A 26,008-nucleotide genomic window follows, 5' to 3' on the forward strand; every position below is an offset into this window, starting at 1 on the left:
TGCTTTTTTCAGCACCCTTTTCTTTAAACATCCACCAATATGGTGGAATTTGAAAAGTCCTTTAACTCGTGCTGCAGCATGTAGGACCCATCTCAGGGGTGCCAGGGTAGTTGCCGGAAGGCCTTCCAAAAGGGCATTGCCACCATACAGGTTGGAGAGGGACCAAGGATTGGACAGCAGATCTGAAGTTGTTTTCTGGGATGAAGGGCTTGATTTCCCACAGGAGAGAATGTTGCTATCAAACCATTTGTGTCTTTCTTGCTATGTCCTGTTTGAAGGAGATGTCTGTTGATGTCAAACTCAAGAGAATTGGCACAGGTGGCCAACTGAGGTGCAAAGCATTTGAGGTTAATAGCAGAAAGCCAGATCTAGATGTCAGGGTGTTTGTTATTGGTCAGCCGTAGGAATTCAGTCTTGGAGGGGTTGAGCTCGGGTAAACCCTGGGCATCCACGACCAAATCAATGGAAGGTGGCCCTTGAGCCTGTGGATGTCTTCGATGTTGGGTATTTTGAGGTAGAGCTGCGCGTCATCTGCGTATTGGTGGATGTGGATGTTGTCAATCGAGGAGTGTTCCATACAAAGATTGAAGCTCACAGGGGAGAGGATTGATCCTTGCAGGAATTCACAGGTGATGGGTAGAGTTGGTATTCTGGAGGAATCCATTTGTACGGACTGGTGGGGATTTGCAAGGTATGGTTTGAACCAGCTGAAGATGATGTTGCTGGCCTGGGACCACGCTATCTGCAGCTCTCACTAAACACCAGAAGCTCAATGTCTCTAGAGCCCTGGTCCTCTCCAGGCTGGACTACTGTAACAGCCTCTCCCTCATCCTGCCACTTCCTTCCCTCTGCCCTCACCAGCTAATCTAGATAGGGCTGTGAGACTTATCCTTGGCCTCAAGCCCAGGGGCTGCATCTCTCCAGCCCTGACATCTCTTCACTGGCTCCCGGTTGCTGCAAGGATCAAATTCAAGACCCTCTCCATCATCCATAAGGCTGGTTGGGGACTGGGAGCACGCTATCTGCAGCTCTCTCACTAAATACTCTCCTTTAAGATCCCTTCGATCCTCTGGCTCCCATTCTCAGCTGGTCAAATGCTTCTCCAAGCAGAGAGCTGGAGGCAGAGCTCTCTCCTCGGCTGGCTCCCTCCTATGGAACAGTCTCCCTCTTTCTCTCTGTCTTGAACCAGATCTTCACAAGTTCTGCAAACTCCTCAAGACTCTCCTCTTCTTCTCCTCCTTCTCCCTACCATGCAAACTATGCCAGCAGTCGCTGAGATTGGCGGCCAGGTATCTCAAGAGTCTAATAGATTCCTTGCCATCTGCCCAATCGCGACCAGCCCTCCCCACCCCCTGCACTGGCCTTTGAGCCTACACCTGCCTGTTGGGTGCTTGTCTCTAGCTGCACTGACCTGGTGGGCGGTTGACCTCCCTCTACATGGGGACTCCTCCGCCCTCATACTTAACTGCTGCCTCCGCATTAGGCGCCATTGGCACTTGAATCCTGGTGGCCCAGCCAGCACTTGCCCCCGCCCTCTCCCTCTCTGCACTTGCACGTTCTGAATGTCAATAGGCCTAGTTGGACTGCTTTTGTTTTTATGATCTAATCTGTCATTTTTCTTGTTTACTTATTCCCTTCCCTTTTTCCTTTCGGCGCATTGAAACACTGTTTTGTTCTATAAGCGCCTTATAAATGCCCAATAAAATAAATAAAATGATCCCTAAGCGCAGATGTAGATTGTGTATGAGTGCCTGGTGGTCTACTGTATTGAATCCTGCTGAGGTCAAGGAGAACCAGGAGATAAGGCTGAACGTCGAGTATTTCAAAGGCATTGTCTATCACCTTGATGGTAGCCATTTCTGTGATCCATCTGGGTCCAGATTGGTAGCACTAAAGGGGGTTGTTGGATTCGATGTGTTGGAGGAGTTGGGGGGGGTGGCAACTGCTTTCTCAAGGATTCAAGGATCTTACCTAGGAAGCGAAGATGGGTGAAGGGCGGTAGTTGCTGAGGTAATCGGGGTCCAGTGTTGGTTTCTTGAGATGCGGTAGCATTTGTCTGGTCTGGAGGTTCAAGGCGAAGGTGCCTTGAGTTGGGGTTAGGGAGCTGTTGATTGTATGGTAAGGCACAAGTGATTCAGTCAGAAAGGTCTTTAGTATGGAAGCAGGGAGGATGTCATCTGCGGATGTGACCTTGAGAGATGCTAGGGTGGCAGTGAGGTCTTCCATACTCAGTGTCTGGGAAACTTAACCAGGTATTTGTGGTTTTGTGAGTTGGTGGACCATGCTGACCTTGTTGATGATGAAAGAGTTGATGAAAGAGTTGATGGCAGAGTGCAGTGCGGTTGGGTCGGGCAGAGGGTTGATGCAGTGCTTGATGGCTTTGAAGAGGACTCTGCTTTCATTGTTGGCCTTAGCTATGGTGTTTTGGTAGTTTTTGGCCACAACAGTAGTGATCAGTCTTGTGCATGTAGCAGGGAGTTCCATGAGCAGGGCAAGGTTGGATTTGCTGCAGGACGTTTGCCAAGTCTTTCTTGTTTTCTGATTTCTTTGTTGAACTTGAGTTCTTGAGTGTAACAAGGTGTAGAAGGTTTAGGCTTGAGGGTGCATTGTTTCACTGGTGCATGGTGGTTGATATTGGTTGTGAGGGTGGTGACGAGCTCTTGGAGAAGCAAGTCACATTGCTAACTTGTCAGATGTAGATCGGCACATTTGAGATGGAGTTTGGAAAGGTCTTCCATGAGAGCCTTGTAAGGAAGGCATGGTATCAAAGTAAGACAGACACAAGTGATCACAGTTCAAGGGTGTTTATTAAACTTTAAAAAATGGGTGAGATAAACGTCTGATCTAGACCTAAATGGGAGCAAGCTATGACAATCAAATAATAATAATAATAAAGTCCTAGTGGAGTCTAGTCAAATAAACGGGGCCTATACAAAAAAAAGAAACTATTGCCAACCCTTACCGCTATGCTACAAAAGAGTGTGGTATAATGTTCACAAGAAAAGAAAAGTGTTCACAAAATAATATGTCAGGATGTTATGGCCGGGTTGTCCTTTCCCCACGTTTTTATCACGGGACAAGGCAGGACTTTTCTCGATATCAGGACCTTCTGTGTCCAAGTCTCTTCCATGCAAAGTCTCTTGCTTCAGAGGGCCTGATATGACCTTCACAACAAAACAAAAGTTCCTTCTGTTAATCTTCATGTCGGGTGATTGCTCTTCACACTTGGATCCCCCTCAGCCGGGCTCCGATCCTTCTCTCAAGGTTAGCCTCCCTCAGCTGGGCTCAGACCAACCAATCTCAATGTTAGCCTTCCTCAGTTGGGTTCAGACCAACCACTCACTGCAGACATCCCTCAGCCGGGTTCATACTTGTCGTCACAACGTTTACGGGTGTATTACTGCTCACCCTAATTTGCAGGCGTCCCTCAGTTGGGTTCACATTTGCCTCCACAACATGCCAAAGACTTTCGACTGTACAAGGTGTTTGGCTTGGCCCTCGTATGACCACTTTGACACCTTACACCAACTCCCCTAAGGACTCTTGGTACTTGTAGTTTCTAGAACAACCGAAGACTTTCGACTAGGCACAGGATTTAACATAATCTGCTGCAGGACCACTTAATTTCTCGGTTCAACACATTCTTTGTTCAGGAGCGCGGCACCAGTGAGAGTTCTTTAAATGAGCGCCCACGTGGCACTGGACAATACTAACTTGATGCCAATTTTACTCACAAAAAGACCTTTGTGTTTGTCTTCTTTCTTCATACAATGTTGCTCTTCGCAACCGGTAGCCCAACACAGTCCGGTCTTTTATCAGCTCTTTCAACTCACCGGCTGTGCAGAACTCTAATGGCGTTTCTTGCCTCTGGAGTCTAGGACGGTATCACAATGGCAACAGCTTCTCCCCGCCCTGGCTATCAGTGCGGAGGGTCCCATGTACTGCTGGCATCCTTCGCACCATTCACCAGCTAAGTTTCATTTCTTGGAGGCTCCGCGGGTCTGGGTTGAAAAGGGCAAGGGCAGTTCCCCCCCCACCCCCCTGTCGTCCTTTCAGGTCTCACTGTCTTTCTCCTCCGTTTTAACTGCCGTCGTGGAATAGCTGCTTCCTTATGCATTTGGCCTTGCTCAGAGCGTACTTTTGTGCTCCACCTTTTATCCCTATTGGGAAAGGGAATGGAAATCGGGTGTGTGTGATTATCAGCAATTGCCTGACTCTACCTAATTGGGACATTTCAGTTATACAGCTCTGGTGTTAGTCCGTTGTCTTTCATGGTAATCGGTCTGTGAGAAAGTGTTTGTGTCAATAAAGGGGGGTGTGGGGGTTGAGTTTCTAGAAATCCTACAGGGTAGGATATTGATATTTTATTTCTATCGCGCTCGTATACAAGTGTTTTAGAGCGCGACAAGGCAACGGGAAGAGGGGAGAACAAAACAGCGATCTTACTAGGCCCAGTGACATTGAGAACGTGCAAGTGCATAGGAGAGGGGAAAAGTGCACGGAAGGGGGAGTAGTGGAATGTGCGAAGGAAAGGAGAAACAGATAAATAATGAATCAATAATAAAGGCAACACACAGTGGTAGTTCAGCCAGCAACTGGATGGGGAAAAGGTGTCATAAGGCAGGCGGTACTGCGTCTCTCCCTTCGGTGTCCCACTTCTACTCCCTGGAGACCCCTCACCCAGGTGATCCTCCCGCACTGGTCCATCCCCAGTAACTGGATCCAATAGCGATGGCCGTGTCCTGGCCACTTGGATGACAGATCCCCGGGGACTAGCAAGTGAGATACCTTCAGGTTTCTCACAGCCTCTACTGGGAAGTTCTGAAGGCTTGATTGCTGGGCTTCTGATGGGTTTGTCTTGACCTGGTCCATCTACCCATCCAGTGCCCACTTAATGAGTATTTCATTCGGTTGATTGATTCAATGGTTTGATTCACGTGAACCTCCTTCCCGTTCTTGTGGACACTTTCGACCTCCCAACTTGACACAGGTCTTGCGTGCGAGTATAAAGACCATGGTATAGATCCTGATGATTGCTCATCGCATCCTGCAGCCAGTAGGGTTTGCAAGTGCTTCTCAATATGCCACAGCCAAAAATTATTTAAAAATCCCTTTGACCCATTTTTGCTTGATGCAAAACACCAAAATGTAATATGGGTGTTTTTTTTTTTTTTATAAGTGAACGGGCTACCCAAGCATATACAGTCAGCTAGCTCAGTGAATGAAGTGTACGCTGGAGACATCTCTTAGAATTGACTCGGCTCCTCATCCTTCTGAGGTAGATACATTGAGTACCATTTAACTTGCGTAATGTTAACTATTATAAACCTGGTTAGACGTGGAAGGAATCTTGATGAAAGAAAGTATTATTGATATTACCCCACGTAGCCATCTACTGTAGTACACTGCACCATCAGTAGTTGATGATCTTGCAGCGTGTCCTATACATACGTTTTATTTTCCGGTCATTCCACGGCCAATTTCTCTCCACTTGTTTCCTGAGAGCAAAACTGAGCTAGCCATAGGTGTTGCCTGGTCTGGAAAAGGTCCGGGCTATGCTAATGCCGGGACAGTCGGAACTCTGGGCTAGCTAGCCTTTTGGTTGTAGCCCCTGAGATTCTATCTGGGGCTACGACCAAAAGGCCAGTGGCTATAGCCCCCTCACCCCCCCCCCCCGGCAACGCCTCTGGAGCTAGCATTACCCTTGATGATTGTAGCCAGCCATACACTCCTGTCTTGTCTCTTGTTGATGCTGTTGGTTTTTTACTGGGAAATGTGACTTTCTCAGCAAGAATGTGGACTTACCAGTATATAGACGTACAAGCAGATGGAACTGTTCGTGCGTTATCGTTTTGTGCACCAATGCTTAATTCATCTCCATTAATGCATCGATGAAGATGTAAGTATGACTGACACTTGTTATGTTACAGCCATGCATTCCAGGTAAGACTCCTCTATAATTACTGAAATTTTCCCTCCTGATGCGTGCAAGCGTTACTATATGGTTGTTATGATTTTCTCATGCTTTTTTTGTTGTTGCTTTTTTTTGCAAACATTATGCGTACTTGTTGACTTATAATCACTGACACACAAAGCTTTACATGTTGCTCCTGGGTTAAGGTAGCACCATGAGCTACACAAATGCCTTATCCTCCATGTGATTACAATGTATACTGTAGATGGAATTAAACTGCACAAGCCCTCATCTTTCAAGCTGGTTACTTTAACACTCAGGATGAAGGCTGCAGAGAAACTGGATGCCTTGCGGGCATTAGAACATCTGAAAATAATGGATGTGTGCAGAGGGGGCTGGCTTTAGTTTTATTTTTTTTTTACCAGGAAGTGTTTTTTTTAGTTGAAAAAACAGGCCAAACCAGTATTATTTCCCAGCTCTCGGTTTTCAAAGGTTTTTAAAGGCTAAGAAGGGTAGTAGAGGCTGCTACGACATACAGTGCTGGTGAGCAACAGAACATTAAGACATTTTCCCTGTATTCATAAACAAGTCACCATGTTTATGAAAACTAATATGGTCAATTGGATTAATTGTCCCCAATTAGTCTTAACTGGTGCAAAACCGTATTCCAGATAAACAGAACATTCTGTTCCGATCCAATGATGAGGAAAGTTCCAGTGAGAAAGCTTGAATAATATAACACAAAAATGATATTGAGATGAACAAAAAAGAAAAAGGCTATATAAATTGTTAAAAGAATAATTGTCAAAATTGTGTGGAATGTTTGCAGCTTTCAGCTGCCCCAATTCACATAGAATACTCGTTTGTGATTTCAGTGCTAGTCTTGTGAAGCTTGCTGTGTAGTTTCAAAGACCTGTTTAACTTCACGTCTTTTGAAGGTTGCACCAATAGCGTTTCTAGGCACGACCATGTATTTTTCCAGCACTGCCCTTGTTTCTTTTCTTCGTCCCATTTATTATGGATTGAATGTCTACATTCTTGAAAGGCTTGTAAAGGTATCCCTTGGATGCTTATTGCACTTAATAAACAATATGGTGTCTATGGACTCCTCCCCAATTCATTTCCCAGATAGGTGTACTGCTTCCTCAAATATGACCTGCAATTATTTTGATCTGTTCTTCCAGACAGACTGTTTGGCATCCTAGTACGGGTAGGACAATTATCCCTTTTGATAAACAGTTTCTGCCAAGCCTATAGCAGTAAGGTGGCGTGCTGCTAGAATTTACTGCACTTCATGTTTGAGTAGAGCATCCGGACCACTCTTACACAGACATTCATGGTAATGCCAGCGTAATTTCGAGCAGTGGCACTGGTTCTTTGAAATCCATGGTATAACAGTGGTGCTGCTGAAAATGTAAAGAGCATCAGGCCCGCTTCAAAGCGGGTCGGGTGATGCCTAAAAACAGACGCAGAACCACAGAAACATAGCACCGCTAGAAGGAATCCCCTCAGTTTTCAGGTTTATCTGCCCAATATTACTATGAAAAGTAGCAATGTTTCCCAAATGTGCTTCATTTCCCCCGCCAGGGCTCTAACATGAGGAGACATGCCAGGCTAGCGCAAAGCCTCTGAGAAACGAATCGTGATGTGACAGATCAGAGAGCTGCACTTTACTCTCACTGGAACATATGAGCCACCAGAATGGCTCACAGTGAGTATAAAAACGCCAATATTTCTGTGTTATTTGTGTGCCTATTCTGCTTGGCATTTTGTTTTAGCTAGGGCACAAAATGGGAAGGAATAAAGGACAATAGGAACTGGCATATGGAAAGATCTCCCAGATCACATGCCATAGGTCGGCTTGAACAAAGATGGCAAAAGGAGGAAGATCAAGTTAGAATCATCTTCAGTTACTTCCTCTTCATCATTCTCCTCCCATTCATTTGAAAAGGAGGCAGGGGAAAATGTGGTCATGGGAAGATCCATCCCCAAAGATGGGTTCTCGACCCATTTACCCACCTACGAGGGAAGCCAAATCCCCTCCATCCCCAACAGAAATGCCATCCTTGCAACGTTTTTTGGAATCACTATTGAAGGCACACGCCTGCCTGAATGTCCTTAGATGATAACCGGGATACCATTCTTAGCTAAAGGGAAAAGGTCAACAAGACATCTATCCCAAAGTTTCTAAAGAAAATGTATGATGTAGAGGGGCGAGATCCAATCCTCTCAACCACTGTGAAAGTCACCCACCCATGCTACGTTTTGCAAGAGGGTGCACAGCAGTTTCAGTGAAAAACTTTAACCCAGTTGAGATACCAAAAAGTAGACAACTCCCTGCATCAATCCTTAAAAGGTTCATGCATGGCACTTGCATCAGTGCCATACATAAAATTCAGTACTCAAGGATTTTGATTTCTGCAAGCTGTAGAAGAAGCGGATCCATAAGAACTAGAATGGATCTCGCACCCAACATTTATTAATGTGCTAGTAATTGTGCTTGCAGCTGGAGCGTCCGTCTTTGATAGACTCACGTTTGGATGAGAGAAAACAGTAGCCTCCTTGTGTTCACTTTCTTAATAAAGATCAATATGGTCAGCAGATCCACATAGTAATGAAGCATGCTTCTGAAGGACATCAACATGCTACTACTGTTCAAGGAAAAACAAAGCCACAGGCTTCTAGTATCCAGTCATCTCATAGGAACCTCTGGTGCCCTTTTCACAAGCAAGCTAAACCTACATTTTCTCAAACGTCCCCAGCTCTGTACCAGCAAGTCACCCCTCATCCCAGGCCAGAACACTGTCCCGCTTACGCTCCTGACTATCTGCTGGTGCACAGCAGTACAGACATCCAGAACACGCATATCAAGATTTCCAGGCATTTGAAGTTCAACGATTACAGATAAATGGACAGTGTCAATAGTTTGAGCAATCTACAGGATCAGATATGGCTTTGTTCCTCCATTCTCAGGAATATGAGAGACTCCACTAGCAAGACTAACACGATACTGTACTGGCTAGAGCTCTTGCTTCAAAAATATGCCATATAACAGGTGGCAATGTCAGGAAAATGGGTTTCATAATTTTCCTAGTTCAGTAGAAGACAGAGTGACAACCTTTCTTGGACTTGAAGCCTTTGAACAAATCGATCAGTAAGACCAAGTTCAAGATGGAAAAACTTCAAGTTACTTCACCAGTGAGCAAGGAAGATAATTTTTTTACCTGGACACAGATTTATTCAAGTCCACCATTTAGCCTCCTCATCAATACTTCCTGCTTTTTTTTCTGCTCATGGGAGACATTCCATTTGAAGGTGCTATCATTTAGTTTAAAATCAGACCAGATGTGTTTACAACGATCCTGGCCCTGGTGGTAGCAGTGATGTGCCACCTGTACCTGGACTAATGGATAATCCATTCACAGAAACCTGGAGTAGCGTCTGCATGTTGGTAATCATTTTACAACGGTATGGGCCCTTGATAAATGAGCAGAAATCTGCACCGGTTCTGTCACAAGGTCTACAATTTATCAGTCAAGATTGAGAACCAACCTAGCAGTGGTGACCCTTCAGGACTCCAGGATAACCAACTTGGAGGATAATTTTCTGGAACTCGTATCCGCAGTCAACAGCAAGAATATGTCTTGAGATCACAGGGCAAATGACAGTGGCCAGCTTTGTGGTGCACTGATCCCTACGTCACATTCGGCCACTGGTCTCTTAACATTTTGACGCAATCGGATACTTGTATACACACTAGGGACACTCTCCCTCACTCTATCCACAGATCCATGGCACTACAATGGTGGGATGCATAGCACCACTCTCCTACAAGGTGTGATTGTACACCCCCTGGACCAGCACCACCACCATCACCCATTGCAGGGAAAACGCATATCCGCAACAAGGTTTGTGGGAGGGGAGGGGTCAAAATAAATCCCTTCACAACTCAGGGCAGGTGGTTGGCAAAGGAAAAAAGCTGCTAATCCAATTAGGAGGAGTTTGCAGGAGTTCTCCGAGCCCTGCGACCATCACTCCCTATTTGAAGGGTTATTCTGTGAAAGATTGGTCAGAATACAGGGTGGCCCTATTTTACCTAATCCCTCTCCCTGAACTTCATGGCGATCCAACTAGCCATGTGGGTTGAGAAGGTGTACATATTTTGGAAATTGAAACTCAAGCAGCAGATTCTCTGAACAGGATATTCCCTTCCTCCCATTTGCTATCACTGGTCCCTGTGATGGTCGCCAAGAATTGCCAGAGGTTCTGTGACCCCCATAGTGGACTTATTAGCATCATGCTACAATGCAAAGATCCAATTGTTCTGGTCCAGGACCCTGCATCTTCTATCCTGCGTTGTAGATGAACTGTCAATCGGATAGCCTCAGTGTTGATGTATGGATTCCTCGCCCATGTCCCAATATCTTTGATTCCAGCAGCTTTGGTAAAGATTGGGCTGGTGGGGGCTCCTTTCATAATGTTACTCTGGACCAGAATGCCCAAGTTCCTATTTTTGAGAAAGGCATAAGTACCAGAATGTGTTCTCCTACTAGCGCCATATCCACTGGAATCCTCACTCATACATAGGAGACAATACTTCGACTCCGCCTGTCGGTATGGTAAGTGAAAGGAGGATTGGAACGAAAGGGACTCCCAAAAGAAAAAGCAGTCGCCATACATAAATCCCAAAGGCCATTGATCTTATTCATATATGAGACTTCGGAAAACCTCTCATATCTGATGTGAGAAGAGTTTTCTGTGTTCTATACATTAAGGCCCATTAGGCATGCTGGCATTTTTCCATAAGGGGTTTTTGTTGGGTATTAGTTTCCACCACCAAGGGTACAGGGGGCAGCCCTATAAGGTAACAAGTTTCAGGAACGCATTCCCTACTCCTCACCTTTTTGGAGCAGTGATACAAGGGTCTTTCCCATTCGGCCGTCACGCTGAGCATGTTGTGAAGATCTGCAATTGTTGAATTCCCAACAGATCACATGTCCTATTACAGCAAGCGGAATGACATCAAAGGCAGGAGCAAAGGGTATCCCATCACTGTATGCATGCAGGGCTGCCATGGGGGCCTAGCCTATGCATTCAGAACTTTGTAAGCTCAGAGTTGGGTGAGGGTAGGAATGTGACTATGCCTTTGGTGAAGGAGTCTTATTTGTAGTTTTTTCTTAAACCTGCCTTACTTTTTTATATCATTCATTATACACCCTCTCTTCCTGCCGGGTTGTTATAGCAGACCGTATGGGTTTGGTTATTAACAGACCCTATTGGTAGATGAGGTGCCTATTGTAACTGGTACTCTTCGAGTGGGGGCAGTTTATACAAGATTCATATTGCTTAAAGGGGATAGATCTACCCAGGGGAGACTTGAACAAGTCTGTCAAAAATATCGACCTGCTTCAATCTGTAATGAATGGGACCAGGAAGAGTAGCACTCTGATAAACATAATCTGGGCATTTCCACTCATGTTCAACAATCTCAGAGGAATCTACCAGAGCTGTAGGCATCAACACTGTATATAAACACGATTCAAACAAGTTGCAGGTTTCAATTAGTTGCACCTCTTTGGCAATGGTCATGAGCCGCTGGTAGTTGGTGCTCTCCTGCAGATGAATGCAACAAAGCATGCATAAAGTTACGAAATTGCGCATTTCAGAAAGGAAAGATTCTGACTAATCTTAACATCTTCACTTCTTGTCTTTTACTTTTTTGTTTTCAGGGTGAAGGAATGTTGCCATATTTTGGTAATTTCCGCCTCCTGGCAGAGTTCTCCACACCGTTTGTGAATCAGCGGTAGGTGGATGTTGAAGGACCTTACAGTGGTGTTTAGCATATGTTGTCTTATTGTAGTGCTGTTATTTGATAAACAGTTTATGTAGCACTCCTTGTCACACAAATGTTGTAAGACAGTGAAAGTAAAGTAAGGGCCAATTCTGCAAAATGTGTAATTGGAAAAAACAGATCCATCTTGCCTACCCTTCTGTCATCACACTAATACCAGAGGGATGGTATTCAGTAACACAGCCAGAGGCAGCCCAATAATCAGACAATGATGCAAAATCAAACTTTGCAGTAGAGACTCACGACACAGAATATAGACTCTGCAGGTCTAAGGTTTACCAACCGCAGAGGCCAACAAATGCTGTAATAAATCTAACCATATTGCTCGGCTTTGCTGAAAACAACACATTTTTGTGTAAAGCAATACACCCCACAAAAAACATGTGAAAAACCTATAGTGGCTAGGACCCGCATGGAAGCTATTGCTCCTACATGCTGCACCTTTGAATTGCCTCATGCCAAAGAATGTTCTTTCTCATCTTGCAGATTCTGCAATGCTGCTGCCACTTGTTTATTTTGGTTAAATTGTATGAAGGTACTTTACACTGCCTACCTGCTTCCAGTTAATTTGGTGTGGGATCCGAAAAGGGGAGGGGGGAGAACCTGGGAAAAGGTAACCAAACCAGGTGCAGGACATAAACATTCACAGTACATGAATACGCTCATGATTATGCAAGGGCTAGTGTGATGTACTTTGCATGTATGCATTACAGTCGAAAAGACCTCTTTCATGTAGTAGTCTTTAAACTTTATCAAATGGTTTTCTGAAGAAAAGAGTCTTGATGCCTATCCAATGTTTGAGGTGGTTGGTCGCATCTTAATTTGATTGGCAGATTGCCAGAATTTGGGCCCAATAGCCATGACAGGATTTTAATGTTTGGCCCAGTGTTAGCCTAGCTGCTTCACTGTGTAGGAGTTGTGCAGCTTTGCTATGCATCCGTGCTGTCGGAATAATCTATTCTGGAGAATATCAAGTACCTAATTAATTCCACCTTTTGCCAATTGTCCTACAACTGTAGAACAATGTTTAAGAAGGTTGTCTTGGAAAGGGGATTTTTGAGTGTTCTTAGTTTGATTAACATTGGGGGCAGGGGATCTCATACCTTGTGACCATACAACTATAATAATTTGAGTAGAAATGCCAAAGATTTTTGTGGAATGAATACACCAGAGTACACCTCATTACAAGCTACTGCTATTTCATTGGAATGTACTTCTTCTAGCAGACTCCTCTTTAATAGGCAACATGTTTTTCTGTTCCTTTACAAAGGTCGGGCACAGGTGCAGCCTGTTTCACTTTGTTCTCTGGTTTGTTTCAGAGATGCTTGTTCAGGTTGTCTGCGGTTGCCTGCACCTGCTTTCATTTCAGAGCTGATTTAGGAACTGGCTCTCATTGGTCTTAATACTTTTTCTGGTTTTCCACTGGTCTATGAGGGCAGTATTTGTAAAAAGGTAATGTTGGCACTAATGCTCTTATTTCACTGAACAAGGGACCAGGATTTTGAATCTACTACAATCAAGACAAGGTAAATGGGGAAAGTTCTGGCTAGCAACGGAAAACAACAAAGAATCCTAGTACCTAATGTTACCTTTACTTCCTTTCTTTTATGCCTATAGTAATGGCATCAAATTTATCCATGGAAACATATTGGGCCTCATTACAGGTTTGGTGGTATGTTGGCAGTAAATCCACTGAGATGCCACCAAACAGAATTACTGTTACTTGGTCTGGTAGTAGTACCACCAGATTACAAGCAGTGGTGGCGGTGTTAGTCCCCATTTAATTTGAGTCCATACAACGACATGGGTGATTTTGGCGGAATTACCGCAGCAGTAGTTCAGCTGGTGGGAATTCCACCGAAACTTGGCAGAAACGTGGTAGATTTACCTCCAGCTCTGAGCTGGAGGTGTTGAATCTGCCAACTTTCTGCCAAACTTATAGTTAGGCAGCGCAGTAATGCGGTGCTAACAGTATTACTGCTGCATGTTACCTGCACCAATCAACTCGTAATGAGGCCCAGTTCCTCATCCATACTGTTCACTTAGCCCTTGGACATAGACTTTCCCTTTGCTTTGTGCCATCATTTTGTACTGGCAGACCTTTTCAAGCCTGCCCGGTCTGGTTTTATTGCCATACTAATCCACCAGCCAATTGATTCTGACAGATTTTGTTGCAGCTTGTTAGCTTACATCATTGTACTCCTTAAGAGCCAATGTTGGTTAATAATGCATTAGCCAAAACTAAACTGTTTCATCCTATGTGCATTCAACCGTAGACCTTTGTTTTTCCCATTGAGCATTGCCTTTATAGCATTAACAAGGCACGATCGTGTGTGACAAGTCCACCTTTGAGGACACGAACCCCAAAACCCCATCGACATAAAAGTATAAATAAAGGATTTGTGGTGAAGCGTTGTTCCTTATACAATTCCACACAGTTTCACCAATCTGCACCAAATTCTGCATAGCTGCTTGTTGGGACCCCCCGGACATTACTGGGTACATGGCATTCGGACACCCCAAACCCCTTTCCCCGGGCTTCAGCACCTACACACATGAGACGGTTGCCTGAAATCGAGGAAACAACAAAGTGGTTGTAGAAGGACTGGTCCTGACCCGAGGAGCAAAACTCAAGGTCCAGGCCTAGGATGCACGGTTTTCAAAATATTTGAACTGCAAAAAACTGCACCACACCTGGGTGAGCTGACAGGTGGGGAGAGAGAGCACAGAAGGTCCCAGTATGCAGCAGCATGCCAACTCTCACCCCCAAACGTCTGCTCCAGGGTATGTCAGCCAGCCGCACGCACCCATTCTCAGTGCAGTTTACTTCACGGTGCAAAGCACATCAAGTGATAAGTGAAGTGTAACAGCAACCTACAGGATTGATGTTATCATGTCTGTCTACAGAGCCCGTTCGGAGTACAGGTACTTCTGCTAGTGTCTAATGAAATCGAGAAATCGAGCCTCAAAGTCTTGAGAGAGCATGAAACCTCATCTATTCAGAACCAGTCTATTGCCAAAGAAATTCATTATGCTCCATTTAAGCGAACAGAAGGGAAACGTGACAAAAATCCAACCAAAGGAGTTGTTACCTTGCTTCCTAAGGCAACGCCGTTGAGGGAAGCAAAGAAACGAATTTGCAGGGCCTGATTGGTTCACGGAACTTGCACAAATACAAAATATCAGTCTTTCCCTTTGCAGCGACGAAAAAAATAAATGCACGCGAGGGGGCAAAATATAAAAAATTGTTATACTGCTCGGACAAGTATTGCGAGAGATGGATTGTAACAATTTCGGTGTCACCAACAACCGGCAGCAGGATTAAATGTATTGTTTACTTCCCCCAAGATTACCAGATGGTTTCTGTAGAGGCAAAACACACTCTGGGCTCATACAGGAACATGTAGAAAACTCAGCAGCCTCAGGAGATTCCATGAAGAGGGGAATGTGAACACACAGCCCAGGTCAGTTTCAGATACAAAATGGTGGCTTGGCATAATATAAACTTAGTCCAGCCCCCTGGAAGACCACCTGGCAATGAGCACCTGGCTCAATTAGAGAGCAGCCCGTCCCACCTTTTACAGGTTCAGGCTACCACCCAGGAGCCCACCCAAGGGGAGGAGTAGGCAACCTTTAAAAGGCAGAAAGCCCAAATCGCCTATGTCAGTCCTTCTTTGTAGAATTGGCAGGAATAAAACCTGCATATAACTCAAGAGACTTAGGGTAATTAAGTGTTGAGGGGATCACGTCCAAAGCAAATGATAAACCAAAAGGAATAAAACCTGGAAAGCCAAGCAGTAGCTGGGAGAGGGCCAGCCCGAGCAATGCTTCACAGAGCCAGAGTCTAGGCTGCAGCGCTGAACCAGTTGAGCCTGAAGAACACTGCTAAGCCCAGGCGGGCCCCAAGCTCTGAAGTCTCTGGTGGTGGGAGACAAACAACCAGACGCAGCACCTGGGAGCATTGAAATCCTGACGCCCGTCCAGAGAAGGAACAGCAACGAGCTGGCGACCAGAGAAGAACAGTTTCCCATGCGATCCAAGCAGCCGCGTCCCCAGACGAACACCACAAAGACACAGGTATGCGATTCACGCCGAGGACAGGGTGGAGGGAGGCTGTCATGATCTCTGCTTCCAAAAGGTCAGGTTTTCCCAACTCCCTTGGAAGCAGATCCATAACCCAGGTTCCGAGTGCCAACCAGTCCCAATTGGGACCTTTTGGACCCAGTCCTGGCGCCAGTGGCACCAGGCTCATAAATATGCCCAGTCCCAGCGCTGGAAGCGCCGGGCTCATAATGCTTGGGTGGACTTACCTGCAGCAGACCATGCTGCTTACTTGCCTGCCAGTTGAGCCTCTGATCCTCTTCTGTTTCGAACTACTTTTCCTGTTGGGTGGGGCAGGAGCCACTCCCTAGATTCAGAACACTGGAACTCTTCTGGAAAGCAGGAACTCTTTTCTTACCTAGGCGTGGCTGTGGAAGGAGACACCTAAGCACTACAGGAGGCTATTTAAACCACACCCGATGGATGAATCTTGCTTTGCGTTATTCTGCATCCTCTGCAGCAGAACGCTCATCGTGTCTTCTGCATCTGATCCTGGGCCTAAGGAAGAAGGCTTACCATCCTGAATCCAGTCTTCAGCAACACCTATAAAGACAAGAAAGAACAGGTTAGCATTACGGTCTTCAGTGACAGCTCTTCACTTACCTGGTCCATCGGCTGTCACCAACGCCTCGCGCTGCATTCCGGCATCTGAAAGACAAAAGCTTACCAACTCTTCGCACGCTCCGGAGGCCTTCGGCGCTGCATCCCGCATCTGAAAGACAAAACAAGGTGCGTTTAAAGACATTGGGGAACTTTAATACTCACGTGCCATTACTCCTTTCCACATCTAACCCAGTGGGTATTCCGGCACCCTGCAGCCGCTCCGAACTTGTACCTGCAAAATAAAAAGACAGTTAGAGCGCATCGTGAAGCAGGCAACAAGCGCTTACTTACGTGCTTCCAGGCGCTTCTATTCATCACACGGGCTCCATCTTCAACTCACTTCAGCCCGTCATCCGCCATCGCCGGAACCCTGCAAAACAAGAAACATCATTACTAAAGACTTTAAAGACATTAGAATTACTCGAAACTTACCGTTCGTGCAGTAAACGACGGACAGCAGTCCTCTGAAGTCAAGAGGCCTGCTCCCCTTATCCAGTGAAGAAACTGGTTACAGCACCCTGCCCCGAGGCAGATGGAGAGCACGGCGTTCACTTACCTAAGGTGAGAGCGTTAACCTTTGGGGTTCTACAGGAGAAGAGAAAGGGAAGAAGAGAGAGACATTCAATAACCCAGTTCCTTAATCCCATATTTTCTATCTGCAGACATTTTACCCTTCGAGTCAGACATACAGTGCACAGAGGTCCAGCCCAAAGAGCCAGCCGTGTGTTACACATCACCTTTGAAGATACGGTATACGCCCAGTCAAGACCGGCGCCTCTACGGGAATCAGGTGAGCGTTACAGAGGCTGAGCTCAACGTTCCATCAGCGAACTGTAAAGTAGGCCCTAATTACAGGGGTATCCCCAATTTTATAAGGGTACCCCTAATCACACGAGAGTAAATGCACCCCTCTAGAGAAGTAAGGCCAAGAGTCTATCTTGCAAGGATAACAAATGTATTCTTTAGAGATGAGGATAGGAGCAACGAACTCTGCTGCATGAATGGTCTCTTCTGTCCCTCAACCTTTCCTTTCTCGTGCATACTGGAGCCAGACAGGAGCTTTCATACTCTTGACTTGGTCACTGGATACGGGCTATGGCTCCACCCCAAACCGTCGTCCTACCATACAAGGGATGCTCCAGTCTTCTTTTCTTCATGGTCGGATTTCTGTTTAGGACATGCTACTTTACATATTGCTAGCCTATGCAAGAATATACTGTAGCTTCATTTCTTCCTTCATTTTGCTACTTATGAACTATTATATATAAATATATTTTCATGTCATTCTCTCCATACTTCACTCATTCTACTAATTTATCTGGTCTTACATTCTCTTTTAAACCTGGTTTTCGATAATTCTGCATTGTGTTCATTGAGCGTCTAAAGTCCCCTATTCTTAGTCTGCATGGGCTTTTGACAGACGGCAAACAGCTGGTCAGTGTGCTTGTGCTAGCACGAACACCACAGCAATGTAGCACAGGCCACATTCCTTTTGGCAGAGAGCCTGCTTCCATCGTGCTTTGAGAAAAACTAAATAAGATTTTACATTTACCAGTTTATTCAGCTAATAGTTATTTGCACCTTACATTTAAATAACTGCCTTCTTTTAGTTCCTGCCCATGTGTCAAGGATGCCACTCTGTCAAGAGTGGCACAGGGAAAGAAAAGTAGGCAACTGTAGTTGTGAACAGAAAGGGGCAGGAAATACAGAGATACAAACAAACTGGATTCCCTCTTGTGGTGTATGCAGATATGGAAAAAGAGTGTTCCACGGACCTTTGGAAACTCCAGCCTTCTGCACGGATTACTTTTACAGAGGCCCACTCTGTCTGCTCATGGCTGGGAACAACAGTTGTGGGTGTCTGTTAAACAGAAAACACGACAAGGGAGGGGGCAGAGGTTGCCTGCCGGAAACCAACAGTCAAGCTCTGTACAAAGGATCAACATAAGACACGAGAGACAAGAACAGAAATAACCAGGGACGAGGAAGTCTAGGAGAAATCTAGGAGAAGGGAATGAAGGAAGAAACAGTACAATAGAAATGGGTAAACTAAAGGGGAGGACAGAGGAGTCAAGGAAGAGAAGGACAGGGATCAAGAACATGGGGTTGCAAACAAGGAAGAGAGCAAGGGAGCAGCAGCCAGGAAATAGGGGGGCTGCAAACAAGGAAGCAGGGCTGCAGTACCAAATGGTACAAGGTACAGAAAAACTGTAGTGGATTGCAGAGAGTCCAGAGGAGCAGGACTGAGAGCTGTAGGAGGCGGCAGACAGAGAGCCCAGAGGAGTAGGGCAGCAAGGAGCGAACCCAAAGGAACAGGGCGTAGAGGCAGAGACCCGAGGGTCAGGGCTGAAAGCAGAAGAGAGTAGCAGGCTGCAAGGCAGGGAGCCCAGCAGATCAGAGCAGCAAGGAGCGAGCTCAGAGGAGCAGAGCAGCAAGGCAGGGAGCCCGGAAGGCTATGGCTGTAGGCAGCAGAGTGTAACTGGCTGCAAGGCAGGAAGCCCAGAGGAGCAGGGCTGTGAGGCAGGGAGCCCAAAAGGCTAGGTCTGTAGGCAGCAGGGTGTAGCAGGCTGCAAGGCAGGAAGCCCAGAGGAGCAGGGCTGTGAGGCAGGGAGCCCAAAAGGCTATGGCTGTAGGCAGCAAGGTGTAGCAGGCTGCAAGGCAGGAAGCCCAGAGGAGCAGGGCTGTGAGGCAGGGAGCCCAAAAGGCTAGGGCTGTAGGCAGCAGGGTGTAGCAGGCTGCAAGGCAGGAAGCCCAGCGGAGCAGGGCTGTGAGGCAGGGAGCCCAAAAGGCTAGGGCTGTAGGCAGCAGGGTGTAGCAGGAAGCCCAGAAAAAGCACTGGAGCGAAAGCAGGAAAATGCAGCAGCAGGAACAGCATACAGATTCGAGACAAAAGGCAAAAAGGGGCTGGGAGGACTCTTGATGCAAGAGACTGAGCTCCTGCAGGCAGCTGCTTAAATACTGCCCTGCCCTGTACTGAGGCAGGCTAATTGGCAGCATCTGGAGCAGCACACCTGAATACCATCTGCCTCCTCTCTCTCTGGTCCTGAGATGGTGGAAGCAGCACTGATCCCTAGGGCTTCTGGGGATTGTGGTTCCAATGCTGACGAATGGGAATGGCCAGGAATTGATAGCTGTAGCAAGGTGCATTGTGGTACATGTAGTTAGTTGAGTTATATAAGAAGGCACCAAAGTCACGCAAATGGGAATTAAGTACCAAAGTGTGAATAGGGGTTGTTCCAAAGGTATTCTGAAGATAAATGAATAACATAGTCCATGATGGTTGCCAATATGTGCGCCCATGGCGCAGGCATGACACCATGTCTGTGTTAGTGTGTTTATATTTGAATGAAAAAAGCTTTCTCAGTGCTCCTCCTCCCCGGTCTCTTGTAATGCCTAGAAACAGTCAAAAGAAGTGTTGCCTAATTTTGAAGCGCTTTGGAGTGCAGGAAGACGCTAGCTCCTTCCCAACAGAAGGTAACCAACTAAGTCGAGGAAAGTAACTAAAGGGGGGAATCAGTGACCTGAGACAAACATACAGACCCAAAAGGGTTGAATAAGAATTAAATACCCTGCAAACGGTTGAGAAAGCAGAATTTTAGGAAAATACCCAAAGAAGGGGTGATAGTTTCATACCTTTTTTTAGGAGGGATTACCAGAAACCAGAAGGCAAACTAAACACCCAAAGGGTGAGAATCTAAAACTGGCCCCCTGAGAGGAGGCACTAGAAAGTTGAAAGAAACTGAAAGCCCTGGGAGGGTTCCAAATAAATGGGAAAAGACGTCGGAGCCAATGCCCTAATCAGGCTGCGAACCAAAGCCTCTCAGATAGGGTGGAGAACTAGAGCAAACCAGACCCTCAGCTAAGGTCTGCTGGTCCATTCTGCACCCAAATAACCTATCAGCTACAAGGAGATGAGACAACCTGGAGGGGTGACGAAGAGGTGTCATTTGGACTCTTGAAAAGCCTACAAATCCAAATAGCCAACCTAAGAAATGTTTCGGAACTGTTTCAATTAATCCATACTTTTAGGAGGGGCGCAGGAGTCATCCACACTTTTTGTATATATTGAAAACTAAGCAACTTGTTGGTTGTGATTTGTATGAGTAGGCAAAAGCCTGTGAACTCTTGAGGAACACTTCAAGATACACATTGGGGGAGGAGGGTCATGCACCAGCCAACATAAACCAAAGAAGGGGAGTAAAGAACACTTATTAGGTTAAGTTTTGTATTTCTTTATTTGTGGTAGGGCCGTTTAGTACCATAGCATAGGTCTGGATGGAGGACATGTTTTGGTTTGTGTAAGACATCCTGATAAGCACCCTTTTTATTTATTTTATTTATTTATTTATTTTTAGAATAGGGGAACCTTTGTTGTAGAAGTAGGACTAGGTAAGGCATTTTCTTGACTTAAAGTGAAATGCTTTAAACCATGTGTAGTTGTCAGTCTCCTGTGTCTGACCTACGACAGAAAATACATCCTGATTCTCCTTGACCGCCAATACCTTTGATACAGTGGCTCACAAGGCGCTCAACATCAACTCACAAATAAGTAACAATTCATCCAGATGGGCTCAGACATATTTCCACACTGCTGTGTAGCCTGTTGTGTCCTTCAAGGACACATCCTCTCCCCAGTTTTTTTCAAATTGTATATGGCTCCTTTGGGGGAACTTGCAGATGACACGCAAACAAAGACTGTCTTCCAGGACAGGATCCCTTGATGCTGGGAAGCTGAAACCTGGCAGTAAAGTGTCTTGTAGGACTAGCTGATGACCACTGAAGTTGCAGACAAAAAAGTGGTTCAGCAACCATTCTGGCATGGTAGCCCAATTCAGAGCTGATAAGTCCACTGGGTGGTCAAGGGACACTGCCATAGGCTCAAAGCTGCAGGAACGCGAAAAGATATCAAGACTAGTTGGTCCCACCAGTGCAAGGGTGGAAGCACCAACAAGGGCCTTCTCAGATCAGCCAGTGCAGCAGGGCTTCACAGGAAAGGCCAACAGGCCTCTTCAGGAGTCGTCCATGGGTCTTCAGTGGGCTGCATGGATATCCTGGATCCTTGGCTCCATTGCGCATCTACTGGTATGGCTGCAGGACTCCTTATCCTAAATTCAGGTGAGTGATCAAACTCAGCCCTCCAATGGTAAGGATCTGCACTACTCACTCAAACAGCAGTGATCCAATCAGGGACTACTGTGGGTTTCTATTGTGCATGCACACTAGATTTTCTGGCACCAGTTTTGTAGATTGGAACAAGACCATCCCAACCCACTTCCTGGGTCCACGCACAAATGGCATGCACTAGCCTGCAAAAGCAGCAGCTTTCCCTGGGAAAATGTATAACCATGTTAGGGATTGCCTGACCTTCGAGTGCAGGAAGAAGTCCAAGAAACAATATGGGGCAAAGGACTAGCGAAAAATGTTTGGGAGGTCAATAGAATATGGAGGGAAAGTTGCATTAAAGAGAAATCTTTCCCAACATAAATCTACTGGGTCCCGAACATATCCGGGTCCATTCTATATCGCAGTTTATGCCCCAGATCCAATTCCCAAGCAGTTCTACCATGTTGACAGGCTGCACCGAAATCAGAAGTAGTAGAGGCAGAACTAAAAAGGTTCTGTAAATCAAGTAAACGTCGTTTCTCAGTCAACCGCAAATTATATTGATATCATAAACATTCAAAATCCAGCAAGTTATGACCATCATAAACTTGACCTAATTTCCATATGCCTGCCTTTTGCCACAAGATCCAGTGAAGTGTGTGGTTATCAATTTGTATCGCAGGCTTTTTACACGGACCGGAATCTTCACTAAGTAAACATTTCTCCTCAAAAATGTCATTACACCTCTTTCATTTGTTTATTAATTACATGGCCCACTGTCCCAAGGGTTATATCAACAGGGAATCTCTTTTCTACATAGAGTAGGTTATCAAGTGGAGTTGGGGGAAACAGAATCCCTTTCAATGAGGACCCAATTCGGACCATTTATATGGTCTGCCCTAAGCCAATGGTGCAATGTACACTGTGTATAAGCATTATGATATTGTTTTATTCTAGGGTAATCAAAACCTCCTAAGTGCACCGATCTCTGGAGTACATCCTGTGGGACTTTCTTTCACTTTCCCACTGTCTCCCCACAAAAACCTATTATCTCCATAACCAGTTTATCAAAAATAGGGAGCAAAAATAGGGAGGGGGATCATACTAAATAATAACTTTGGGGAGTAGTCATTTTAATAGCAATTTTCTTACCAGAGAGTTAGGTTCAGTGTTTCCTCATTTTCGACACACCACATCTGTTTCAACCAGATGTTAGTGAGAAGCAAATTAACATCCCTTGTAATCTGGAAACCAAAATATTTAAACTTTTTTCTGCCGATAGATCTCGCTCCACAACAAATAATCCCCTATGGCAAGAATACGCAATAAGGAAAATTATTGTTTTGGAGGCATTAACTTTGTAGTCGGAAACGTTACCAAACAAGCTTGATGCCAACATCAGCTCCTGAAAAGAACATTCCGACTCGGAGAACAATACTAAGAGGTCATCTCCATTTAAGAGTACCTTTTGAGGTGCAATAACCAAACAAAATACACTTTTTGCCCAGGTGTGTTCTAATCAAAATGGCTAGTAGTTGTATAACTAAATCAAATAATAAAGGGATAAAGGGACAACCCTGGTGTGACCCACTTGTCTGATGTGAAATCATTGACACACCTCAGCTTTTGCTCCATTATACAAAGCATTAAAAAGCTGGAAAAATAGGGGCCAAAGTTTGCTTTAAGCATCCAACAATTCTGACATATTATCATAGGGTTTATAGTGATATATTTTCGAATTTAATAATTTCAAATGCATTAATTTCGAATCGAAAATGTCAAAAAAAAATGTTGAATTTATTTTTTACTTTTTTTTTTTTTTTTTTTTTTTAATGGGGGGGTTCTCCCCATCCCCCCGTTTTTTTATAACCCTTTTTTTTACTAGTCAAACCCCAAAAAAACATATAAAATAAATATTAAACATTTTCTTTCAACATTATTTTTTTTCGAAATGAATGCATTCGAAATTATTCATTCAACATTTTAACTGCACACCTTATCATAGCTATTACCGCCACTTACAAAACCTGTCTATTTCTTATGAACCAATTCATGAAACCTACTATTAAGTCTCATAGCAAATTCTATCTAAGAGTTTTATGTCTTGTTTAACAATGACATTAGGCAGATAATACTATACTCTGGGTGTTTTCCGTGTTTAAGGAATTTCAGTAATCAAAGAAGACTGCATAGAATCAGTGACTTTCTCATTCTCAATAATTTCCATATACAACTGCTTTAAGAAAGGAGCAAGACTGTGGCTAAAGGTTTTATAAAAACTCAATCAGAAAACTGTCTGGGCCCTGTGAGGAGCCCGGAATGAGACTGACACAAGGGATTAAAATAAATGGGGTGGGAAAATGCCTCTGTCCCTGCACTGGAGGTGTTGCCCATCCAAAACGAAAAAATAAGGGTTTGTCGGTGTCAGAATGTCAAAAGCAAACTGTTGCATTCACAATCGAGTTGACAGGGTTTGACAGACCCATAAATGCCATCATGTTTACTAGTGAAGCTCCCTCTTGCCTCTACCCTTAGGGAGGGTTTTGCAGAGCGGGCTCCCCTCCCTAGCCTCATAAGGGGGGGGGCTCCCCTTTGGGGAGAAGGGACGAGTTACCTTGATTAATCATGCTACCCAAATCATCCATCCGCCGTACCCAATATACACACATTCCTTGATCCCAAATAATCTGTTAAAAACTGTAGTTACAGAATTAAGGACCGGCTTACTGCACTAACCATAATTCTGTAAAATACATCAACATGCAACAAATGAATTTGCAAGGAGTAGAGTAATTCAAAAAGTGAAATCAAAAAATCTAATAAAATAAAAACAAATCTCTTATGCAACGTGCACTCAATGACTGTATATTTAAACCTAAGCACAGCTAGTAACCATAACAATTAAACAAGAAGGAAAACGTGGATTCAACCATGGTATGACAGTGGTCATTGCTACCCACCCTTTAAATAGGTCATGCATGACTGATTAATCAGACAATGGATAACTAAGAGACATTCAAAAAACTCCAGGAAATGCAAATACATGTCAAAAGAATAGATAGGCAATGGCAAGGTTGGTTATGTTCAGCTCTCACCACGTCAAAGTATCCAACGCTGGAGACAACAGGCCAGTGATCCGATCTTCAGGTCCCTGACAAGCTCCACATTCCACCATAATACTGGACTCTCTGCCATCTCTTCTAGAAGGAAACCCCTCTGATCCCGGAACCGAGACGGATTAGATTATGCCAGGTGGCATAATGCTCACGCACGCAAAGCTCTGTGTGAGATCACATGGGCATTAGAAAAGGGCACCACCCGGTAACAAAAACGTTACAGCACTGTGCTTTTTTTGTTTGTTTTTTTTTAAACAAAAGAAAGTAATTGACTCACAGCCACCATTTTAAGAGATGTTTTACACAAAACCGAGATAGAAGGAAATGCAATGAATGAGATACACCAAAACTAGATTGTGAACTCGTAAAAGAAACACCAATACAAAATAAATGCCCATAATATCCACAACTTCAAATTCTTTGGTCTGCTCAAACGGTCACGCCTACCAGGATGTTATTATTGTTCTCCAACAGTTTAGCCTTATGATGATCTACATAGCAATGTGCAACTCCATCCACAATGATTTTTAAAATTGCAGGATGCACCATATGGTAAGAGAGGTGCTTATTCCTGGCCAGTTGTTTTGATTCTGTAAATAATTCTCTTTGTGCTACTGTCTCCCGGCTGTAGTCATTAAAAGGCGTTATTTTGCTATTTGCTCCCCAAGGTCTCTGCCGTTCTTCATTAGCAACTCTTTCACTGGAAATCTCAAAAATGCTACTGTGACGGCATGGGGGTTTGGCTAGCAATAGGCTTAGGGGTTAATGTGTGGTGGGCTCTTTCAATCTCCAACTGTTTTCCAGGGGTAGGTCCAGCAGTTTGGGCAAAGCCTTAGGTTAAAAAAAAATCCCAGGGACGACCATTCTCTCTATTCCTTCTCGAAAGCCAGTAATGCTGATGTTAGACCGCCTAAAATAATTTTCTTGTTCTGAGGTTTTCTTAAGAGCAGAATCCAGGTGCGGGGTTACCCCCATTGGGATACCACTTACCATGTCCCCTAATGGGTGTTAAGGTTAGCAGGCTCACCTCCCTAGTCCAAAAGGGGCTTGCTCCCTCTTGGAGAAATGGAACAAATTCCCAGGATTTGTGTCACAAGTCAGAGCGAACTGTGCCCAATAAGGAGACTTAAGCGGGATATTGGGAATAGGGAGAAGAGGTGTGTTTGGAACCATAGTAAGATACAACTGTATCCCAGCAAAACATTGAGTCCAATTTTGTTTTAATCCCATATCATGGGATTTTTTTTAAATGCATTTTACTGCAATATAGATGGGGGGGCTGGGTTAGGGTAATAAGTAAGGTTGGGGCGAGTTGGGGTC

General features: G+C 44.9%; 1 protein-coding gene across 3 annotated transcripts in view; it reads left to right on the plus strand.

Moving 5' to 3' along the window:
• Positions 1-26,008, plus strand: part of TLCD4 (TLC domain containing 4) — a 455,240-nt gene that overhangs the window by 296,027 nt on the left and 133,205 nt on the right. For all 3 annotated transcript variants that reach the window (XM_069641276.1, XM_069641275.1, XM_069641277.1), the window contains one exon: positions 11,644-11,717. In XM_069641276.1, coding sequence (XP_069497377.1) covers positions 11,644-11,717 — 74 coding nt within the window. The remainder of the gene's footprint in view (positions 1-11,643; positions 11,718-26,008) is intronic.

Source organism: Ambystoma mexicanum, chromosome 1q (genome assembly GCF_040938575.1).
Source record: "Ambystoma mexicanum isolate Mex_15411 chromosome 1q, UKY_AmexF1_1, whole genome shotgun sequence".
Lineage (NCBI taxonomy): Eukaryota > Metazoa > Chordata > Amphibia > Caudata > Ambystomatidae > Ambystoma > Ambystoma mexicanum.